Consider the following 10,548-nt stretch of genomic DNA (forward strand, 5'->3'; position numbering starts at 1 on the left):
TGAAAATTGAGAGGAAGAAAATATATGTAACAATAATAGATGATAAAGAGGCAAATTATAAGTATAGTGTACAAAACTCATAACGCGGGTAAGGAAAATGGATAGAAGTGGAGAAAATAAGGGAAAAGAGTAAAATAAGAATATTTTTAAAGAATATTTTATATCTTTTATTTAAAATCAAATAAAAATCATTTCTTGTCTTTTTTTTGTTTAGTACATCCATTTCAATTTATATTAGTGTTAAACCTATGATTAGAATAGGTTAGTTTCCTGTAGAAAAAAATCCCTCCCGTATGTAAAAAATGGCCTGCATAGTAAATGACTGACGTTGGTTTACAATACATAGTTTTCTTTTTCAATCCTTCGCTGTTTCAATCTGACTGCCCTGTAAATTGGGGCGAAATTTTGGTTACTTATAAATAGTTTTTCTCGTATTTTTAGACATTTTTTGACTACTACCGGGACCATCTTTCTACAATATATTTTTTTTTGTACAGACAAAAAATAAAATAAATAAAAGTACAGAATATATGAAGTATCGATCTAAGAGTTAAGCGACTATATTTAAATGGAATCAGTAGTTACAGGATTAGCAACATAAATTAAAAAAAAAATCAATTTTTGCTTTATTAGCAATGTTTTCGTAAAGTAAAGAATATTTTATATATTTTATTTAAAATCAAATAAAAATTATTTCATGTCTTTTTTGTTTTTGTTTAGTAAATCACTTTCAATTGATATTAGTGTTAAAGCTATGAATAGAATAGGTTAGTTTCCTGTAGAAAAAAGTCTCTCCCGTATGCAAGAAACAGCCTGTTAGGGGATAAACTATGTTTTTTATTATTTATATTTACAACTGCATTTACATAAAAATACATCTAGTAAATTTGATGTAAGATAAAATTAGGGTGATACAGGGATGTAGAGAAACCTATTGGTATCACTCTAATTATTTTATTGCGCCATATATTTCAATGGTAACAGGTATATAAGAGCACATTCATAAATATGTAAATTAAATCATAAAAAAATTAGAAATAAAGTAAATAACAAAAATTAAAATTAAACTTAAAGTAAAATAACATCTAAAACAAATTCATTCCTATCTACAATATTTACATTTAGCCCGAAAAACGTAGAATCAAGCTTGTTTCCCAACTTGTGAAGGGAAAAGCAGGACCTCGGAGGATCACGGCGCTTTTCACTCTACCGCGTCACTGGTATTAAGAGCCAGACCTAAACGTACATGTTACTCTAATTATGTAAGGATGAATTGTTTCTTGACCAACGGTTATGGAAGGACTGGATCCGACCAGAACAATACGTATGTTTTGTTTCTTTGTTTCTCATTTTTCTCCTGAAAGATCAAGTACCCATTTTACAGAGACTCTAAGTACCCGTGGCTAAATTTTTCAACTCACTTTCATCAAGATTCATCTATTCATTAATTTCTATCGGAATATGAGTATGTATACATCATTGAGCTCAAAATGACGACTGGGCAGTGCAATATCTAATATATAAGCATCAGCTCAGAGGTGTTTATATTGTAACATCATGAGAAAAATAATTCTATTCAAAGAAACTATGGAACAATCAACAGTTTTGTTTAGCAAAACATCCTAAATTGTAAAAAAGATACAAATGTATCAATTTTGTTTCCTACTTGTGGATATACTCTTGAAAAAGAGTAACTAGTCATCTTTCTATCTTGCCTAATCTTAACACCACAGTTATGGACAAAATAAGTATCGTAAACTAAATATTAACGATTTATTTAAAAAAAGATGTTGTTTTAAGCAATGTCTTTTCAAACTACTTGCCTTGAACTAATAATTTAATATTTACAGACATCTTTACAAAAGGGAGCGACTTAGATGCAGAACATACTCAAGTCTCACTTAGTGACAAGGTCAGTATAATTAGGAAATACTACTATAGCTAATTTAGCACCCGATTAAAAATCAATTCTTTCAATAATTGAAGATGCAGAGACTCGTTGAGAAAGACGGAACGACTGATACTAGAAGGAGGTACAAGTGGTATACTGGAAGCCTGGACACTTTTTCTCTGGGAGGCTGCTGAAGACTTGACCGAAGTAGAGGACACTCTGGCCGAAGTGGAAGTTCGCCTGAAACTAAAAGAACAAGAAGTCATTAGACAAGTAAGATTTCGAAATCAGTTCACAATTTTAATGCTATTTAAACAAAGAATTATTAAAAAAAGGAACTAATAAATACTTTATTATTTATATATAAATGATTAACCGTATAATCAAGAAAAAGGAAAGTAGTTTTAAAGTATTAATTGGCAATGAATCCAGGTCTCCATTAATGCAGGGCTGTTGTGATGGGCGAAGGTGTACAAATAGTACAAGAGCCCAAGAGAAGAAAAAAGGCAGTTATTTCACCTCAATTTTAGATTACTTAAGTGATAACTATTTATAATTACTAGTCAAAATTGATGAATCTGCCAATTATAATAGGTAGGGGGAATAAAAATTGGCGGCTGTTTCGAAACCTTAAAAAACACTAATTTTTCATTTGGAGCTCTATATCTTAAAAACTACCAATAGCACTAGAAAACCTAAGAGGGCATTATTTAAAGAAGAGTAAATTTTCTGAAATATTAGCCCTAAAAGAGCTATTTACATCCAATAGTTTTTGAGATATACCTTTTAAAAAGTAAAATATCCTAAAAATCTACTGAAAGATTAGTAGTTAGTTAATTTATTTTCAGAAATCTATATCTTAGGAACTATGTGATGTACAGATGTCTATTAGCACTCAAATTAAAGCTAGTTCAATGGACTATAAAGAAGTTAAATACTTTTCCATTGCGAGCTCCATATCTTGAAAAATACCAACGACACTGGAAAAGGTAATAGGTCATTATTTAAAGTAGAGTAAATTTGCTAAAATATAAGTGTTACTATAGCGATTTAAGTTCGATAGTTCCCGAGATTTTTTATAAAGGAATATTTCATAACGAAAAATCATTAGTTAATATATTTATTTCGAGAAATCTATATCTAAAAAACCATTCGACGTAACAGATGTCTATTAGTAGACAAATTAAATCTAGTTTAATTTTTTATGTAATAGTACATAGTGTTTATCTTCATAGAAGTAGTAGTTTTCAAGATATTTGCCAAAATAAATCTACAAATTGTTGATTTTTAGTTGTTTGGACAAAATGTTTTATTTATGAAAAACTATATCTCAAGAACCATAAGACGTCCAGATGCCTGGCAGAATTTAAATTAAAGCTATTTTAATGTACTGTAACCTAGATCGCCGCCTTACCTGGAATCACCATATAACATCAAACTAACTCAAATTTATGCAAGTTTAGCAATGCTATATCCTATCCTAAACAGAAATTCCAAACTAAAACCAGAAACAACTGTTATTTAAAACAATTCTCAAGCCACTGTTGATGTAAGGCTGTGAAGTCTGGGGAGCGGCATCCTTCACGAAAAGAAAAAACTACAATCTTTTCAAAATAAAGTCCTAAGAATCGCAGTTAATGCTCCTTGGTTCATAAGAAATAGCCAATTGCATCGCGAATTACACATGGAGTCAATAGAGGATTATATCAAAAACCGGTTCATGAAGTTCCACTCTCAGTTGCCGACAGTTAAAGGAGCTGTAACCTACAACCTGGGAAGCCCAACCTCAACCCGAAGATTGAAGCTCAGACTGCTGCAGAACATTCTGTTATGAACTTAAATAAACATAAAATTAATTCATAGTCACACTACCTCAATTTTACTTTTTATTATTACTCATTTTATTTATTCATTATTATTTTTTTTTTCTATTTTCTTCTCTCGTCCATTTTTCAAATTAACTTGTTTCTTTTCACAAACAATTTCAGTAAACAGCTCTACTAAGGCTCATATTATCGCAAATTTACTCCACTTTAAATGATGTCCATGATGTACCTTTTCCAGTTTTGTAGTTATTTTTAAAGATATGTAGATCGGAATGGAAAATTATTTTTTTTAATGTTTTGAAAAGTCACCATTTTGTATTTCCTCTAACTATACTTGGCAGACTCATCAATTTTGACTTGTAATCATATGAGTTTTCATAAAAGTAATCATCAAAAATTGGAGTAAAATAACTGATTTTATTCTATTAAAAGGAATTTAATTGAGACTGTTATAAATATTTTTTATAATATAAGCGAAAGTATTTCGCATTGTTTAATTGAGATAAAAATATTTTTAATAACATAGTTAGGATTGACTATGTTATCACCAATGACAGAACATAATAATGAGAGAGGGAATTAATTTTAACATTAATGATTTTTATGGATTTAGTAGGCGGATTTTTTTAATTTAGTAATACGCCATATTAATCCGTTCCTACCTCTAAGTAAATAATAATCTAACCTACCCCAGCCAAAGGGAGGGAAGAGTTGCACTCTTTCAGAAATTAAAAGTACTTACACTTATTCTTATCTGTAAACAAAATTATACAAACCTATTTTTATATTATTTCAAAAATAATATATTATGATATAGAAAATTTACTATACATTTCCCCTAGTGAGATGTGTTTCTGTAAAATAAATGTCGAACCGACTCAAAATGAAATCTTGTCTACGCAATTGTATCTCCAAAAAAAAAAAAACTACATTTGATTAGTAAATGGATTATTTATTTTTTACGTATTGAAATTTTTTAGCATGCATTGAACATTATACGGATCACACGATAATGCTAGCCAAATATAAACATGTACTGTTAACAAAATGTAACGGCCAAAAATAGCTATGAAAATCTGAAGGCAAATATTACATCTACAGATAAGATGTAAAGAAAGTAAAATATCTTTGCTCATAATGTATGATAAAAGGTGGGGTTTTTTTAGAGGACTACTCAAGAGTATCATTATTTACAGTCCTGTCAAAATTATTCATTCTTGTGTGGAAAAGGTAAAGTGACGATGATTTTTAATATATTGTGGTGACCTAAATTAACAATAAGAAACCAAATTTACAGCTTTTACAACCGACGTAATAGTCTATAAATAACGACATTTTTGCACTTCATTCGTAATAAACTTTATAAGCTACATAACAGTACATTCAACTATCTTTAATTTGAGTGCTGGCGGACATCTATACATCCAATGGTTCCTCAGATAGAGTTTTTGATAAGCCAACTCATCTTATTAATTTATTTTAGCAAATATCATGAAAAGTACAATACATACGAAGATAAACGTCATAAACTACTTTATAGTACTTTAAACTAGCATTAATTTGAGTGCTAATAGATATCTGTACATCGAATGGTTTTTGAGATATAAATTTTTCAAAATAAATTCACTAACTACTGATCTACCAGTACATCCCATACAATATTGTTATGAAATATTGCTTTTTAAAAAGTTATTTTAACTATCTTTAATTTAAGTGAAAATATATATTATGGTTCCTGAGATACAAATTTCCCATGATAAATTTACTGTCTATTGATTTTTCAGTAAATTTTTAAAAACTGTTGCTTTTAAAAAAACTGCATCTATTGAAACTGCATTCCCGCTCACGGCCTTAAGACTTTTATATAACTACCCACCGCACCGCAGCCTTTGGTAGATCTTTCATCATCCGTTCCTCTTTCATATGGAATTCTATTCTCTCCTTTATTCGTAGTTCTAATACCCTTCCAATCTTCAAATCCCGTATCTTCGACTACCTTCTGTCCACCCAATTCCGGAAGAATACAAATTGAAAGTTTCAAAAAAGCTTTATATATTTTCTGTATTTTATGTCTCAGATTTTCGTTTATAATTGTAAATATGTACATAAGCAGAAATTTTATCTTTTCATTTATTATTTTTAGTTTAATTCTATTTGATTTTTTGTCATTTTTTTCTTTTTATTTATTATCAGAAGTCATCTTAAGTTTTATGACATGTGGTCTTATCTTATTTGTTCTATCATTTATTTATATATTCTGTTAATTATTGTTGTTTATTTGTATCTTTACAAATTCATTGTTTCCCAGAATAAATAAAGATTATTATTATTATTACTATGACTCATATTTTAGCAAACTCTACTTTAAATGATTTTTATCAGGTTTTTCTAATGTTGTTTGTAGTTTTAAAGATATAGAGTTCCGAATAAAAATTAATTTTTATTAACGTTTAGAAACATTTTTCATACCCCCTACTTGTACTTGGTAGACTCTTTAAGTTTGATTAGTAATTATACATACTATTCATTAAAGTAATCGAAATTTGGGGTGAAATAACTGACTTTTTTCCACCCCGGTTCTTGTATTTACTACTATGATTTACGGCGATGATATCCTGTAATCATGTCACTTCACCTACTAGCCAGGAAATCTTCTTCAACAAGGATTGTCGAGACTTGATGCAGAGTATCTCATCTCTTAAATTGGTTTAGGACCTATTATACACAGTCACTTCGACCGTAATATTATAATAATAGTTTAATAATAATATAATAAGATGTTCTAATCTCTCACGTTCCAATTATTAGGAAACATAAGCTCCGAAGTGAAAATTTAATTTTTTTTACATTTTGAAGCATCCGCCATTTTGTATTCTCCCTATCTATACATGGCAGACTCATCAATTTTAACTAGCAATTATAAACAGTTTTCATTAGAGTAATAAAAAATTGGGGTGAAATAACTTTTTTTCTATCATACTTTGGTACTAATACACCTTACAGAAAATCTAGTTCTATTATTTTTTAAAGTCTTTAAAATTTGCTAAAATTCTAGAACAAAATCAGATCTTAAGACTCTTCAAGATACAGTTTTCACAAATAAGCTATTTTTCCAAGAAGTTAAATTAAAAAAATTGTCTCTTAGTGAAAACGTTTTGTTCTACGAGAGGATTAAAAAGGAATGAATTCGAAGTCAATTTTCTAAAATGGTTCTCTTAAAAATGGCAAACAACAAAAAAAAAAAATTAAAAATGTATATGAGAGATTTGAGAAAAATGCTGTTAAAATTGTAATCATTTATTATTTGTTTTCTTTAAATTCAAATCTATATATAAAAAAACTTTAATGAGCGTTTGTTACTTACTTGATGAGGTGTTAATAGTTGATAAAAGATAAATATGAGGAGAAGATGGTCGGGGTGCAGTCAGCAAATAAACGCAAGTGAACATCAACTTATTTCATATATAATTGATTGGAGAAGGTGATCGGTGGATGCGGTCAGCAAAGAACAACATAAATAAACTAAGAAATATTTGTTTATGCCGACGTTTCGACCTGAGTTTCAGGTCTTCATCAGGGCTGTAGATCAAAAGAGATAACATGATAACATAGAACAAAAAAGACACCAACATTTAGAGAAACATAAAATTGAAAAGAAATAGTGTACAAACAAATTTGGAATTAAACAAAATATTGAATTGAATCATAGATAATAAAAAATTGATAATTGAATAATAAAAAATAATTGAATGATAATCATGGAATTAGATGGTAGTAGATTGAAAACAGTGAAAGATGAAATATAATATCATGTAGGTAAGAAGATATGTATAATGTGTATGTAGTGTCTAAAAAACAAATATTGAATCTACAAATTGAACAATATGGCAGAAAATGAAATATATTTGCATAAATAAATATTTTTTTGTTTATTTATGTTGTTCATGGCTGACCGCACCCCCCTACCATCTTCTCTAATCAGTAATCTCCGGTCAACTGTCTACACCGCATTATTTGATACATAATCTTTTCAATTTCTTGAGACTGGTATTTATTTTTTAAATAAATCAATCGGTATCCATGTTAAGTCTCAACATTCTTTATTATATCATCAAAAGTCCGACGTTTCGACCAATTCGGCCATCCTCAAAGACAATCTTAAATATAAATTTACACCTTACATCCAATTATTTAAAAACGTTTTGCAGTCTATTCTTCCCAGGTCATTAATTACAAGTCAAACTACCCAATTTTGTCAAAATTTCATTAATTTTCGGAAAGGATTGCCTTTTTTTGTGCTATGATCTCCTCTTGTGGGATTGTGACCTGTACATCGATCAACCTACTCACTATAGTTGTCTTTTTGAGAAATCAGATAAGGAAGGCGGAGTGGAAGATTTCACGCCTTTTTCCAATTTAAGGGGACCTACACCCCGTCAATATAATTTAGTTATAGCACTGCGGTGTATTAGATGGACATGTAAGATTGTAGGGCTTAGTAACGAGCGGATATCTAAAACGTTAATAAACACTGAACCAACGTCCGAGGGGTAGACCGAAACGTAGATGTGAGGATAGCGTTAAAACAGATTTAGTGGAATTGGGTTTGGCATCATTGGCATCACTGGAAGGAAGTATGCAGAGAGCGTTTGGTGGTATCGGCATCGAACCTTCGGGTTCGTTAGGCCTTTATTATTATTATTATTATTAATCCAATTTCAGGCGCTTTGTAAATATTGCTTAATGTGGGGCGAAAAAGTTTAGAGCGCACTGACGACATATTCATTTACTCATTTTATTCTATGAAAATCCTAACACATACATTTCTTTCACCGATTTAATATAGGTTAAAGAAATTAAATTTATGGATTCTAGATTTGAGTTCAACAAATAAAAATTTCAAGCTTTCTTGAAAGTTATTTTATATGAGATCAAATAGGCAATAAATCCATACTAGAATAGAACCAGGACAATTAACTAATATTTAATTAAATTTAATAACATTGCATCGAGTGTTTTAATTTATACTGATAAGAAAATTATACCTTCAACTAGCGATGATAGTCTCTATGGACGTCATTGTTCATACATTTTATAAAAACAAATTTAAAGATAAACAGAAAATGTCGTTTATATAAGTTATCTCTAATTACTGTAAATCATTCAGTGTATTGTGATAGATAAGATTTTTCCTGAGTGTTGTTGCCGTCCTTTCGGCGGTGCGGGTCGGGGTTCCTCTGCTCTTGGCGACGTCAAAGATCGAAAGCAAGAAACGACAACGAAACCCGGAGAGATGGAAGTTAAAGCAGAAATCGTGCAAAGGTTCAACCACCTCTTCAGGAAGAAACCTTCCAAGAAAGCGGTGCTCATGAAGGAGAACGTATGAGAAGTACAGATACATCATTTCGAATTTATATTTACTAAAAAAAAAAAAAATTGTTTTTAAATAATTATTTTAAGAACTATTTCAAACAGTGAAGTCATATCGTTGTTACAAATGCAAAGAGGCGTATCTGAAAACGCCTGAGAGCATTTTTAATCAGTAATGTCCCATTCAGTTAGATTAGGCGTCGCTAATAGAATATAAAACCACGTTAGGACGCAACGAAACCCGAATTAGTAAACTTTGCAGATACACCACTTTGGTTTTGCACTGACGATCGTCATATGCCAATAGTAATTTATTCATTATTAACACAAACGACAAATGATCCACTTTTTCTCTCAACTATTTATTTTATAACATCTCCAACGTTTCGGCCCTCAGCCCATCCTCAAGGAGACAACCTTAATCATTGATGTCATAATTCCTTAAATTGCCCATGTCATATGAACTTTATAATTTCAATACAAAAACTATCCCACAAAAAATTGTCTTTCTTTAACCTCATTAACGTATTATAAATCTATAAATTTATAAATTATAAATCTAGTAATTTATTCAGTTTGTTTTAGTAATAAAATAAACCACTCTGAAACAATCAGTATAATAAATAATTAATCTAGGAATTTATTCAGTTTAAAATTTTTAAATATTATGCAAGGTAATAACCGAAATATAATTTATTCGATATAGTAATTTCAGGGAGAAACAAATATTTAAAACTTCAGACATATTTTTTTTATAAATTGGAAAGCGTTACGGATCACCTGTTGTCCATTCTCAAATCCAATTTATAAAATCATACATTAAATACTGCCAACAATCATGAAAAATAAATAAAAATGTGTACAGCTAGATACTTAACATTATTAATGATTTAGCGATATTTACTTTGAAAATATCAGGGTACATATTGCTACATTAGACAGAGGTATGGTGTCATACGATCGGGAAAGATCGTGCGGTCTCGGCGATTCTCGTTCGAACTGGATTTATCTATATTTCCTTTTTTTCTACTTTAGCTATTCCTAAAATTCTTAAATATATGATTGCTAACAATGTGAACTATTAATTTTTTTAAAATAAAAAAAAAATGCACTTTAGAATAAGAGTTTTTGAAAATTCGGCATTTAAGCCCTTTTAGGTTATTTCAATATGTTTTACCTCCTCTTATAAACATTTATTACTTTCGTATTGGCTCACCATATGACTGAAAGTTTCATAAATTTATAATTTCATAAAACCACTTACTATATCATTTATACGTTCAAATTTCGTCTAAAGGGTAGTTTTTTCCTTATGTATTTCTTAAAAAAAAAAAAAAAACAGATTCATTACGCATTTAATTTAATTAGCGGTTCCCAACAGTTCAACTTTCAAGAAAAATTTCAGTTTTTCAAGCACCATTGTGATTTTTTACTCTCGAATCTAACTTTATTATAATATAT

The 10,548-nt window shown here is 29.6% G+C and overlaps 1 protein-coding gene and 1 long non-coding RNA gene across 5 annotated transcripts in view; one reads left to right on the forward strand and one right to left on the reverse strand.

The window, feature by feature from the left end:
• Positions 1-10,548, forward strand: part of LOC106677128 (golgin subfamily A member 6-like protein 26) — a 26,728-nt gene that overhangs the window by 6,482 nt on the left and 9,698 nt on the right. For 2 of the 4 annotated variants that reach the window (XM_067051973.1, XM_014414843.2), the window contains exons 2-3: positions 1,851-1,912; positions 1,987-2,164. In XM_067051973.1, the coding sequence (XP_066908074.1) occupies positions 1,878-1,912; positions 1,987-2,164 (213 nt within the window). In that variant the 5' untranslated portion in view covers positions 1,851-1,877. Of the gene's footprint in view, positions 1-1,850; positions 1,913-1,986; positions 2,165-8,894; positions 9,107-10,548 lie in introns of those variants that run through there. The other 2 variants (XM_067051974.1, XR_001342550.2) reach the window with 2 other exon arrangements.
• LOC136796895 (uncharacterized) overlaps positions 1,274-10,548 on the reverse strand; it is a 29,131-nt gene continuing 19,856 nt past the window's right edge. Inside the window, exon 4 of the long non-coding RNA XR_010844683.1 lies at positions 1,274-2,137. This is a non-coding gene — a long non-coding RNA (uncharacterized lncRNA). The remainder of the gene's footprint in view (positions 2,138-10,548) is intronic.

Source organism: Halyomorpha halys, unplaced genomic scaffold, assembly GCF_000696795.3.
Source record: "Halyomorpha halys isolate HHAL.00 unplaced genomic scaffold, Hhal_1.1 Scaffold88.1, whole genome shotgun sequence".
NCBI lineage: Eukaryota > Metazoa > Arthropoda > Insecta > Hemiptera > Pentatomidae > Halyomorpha > Halyomorpha halys.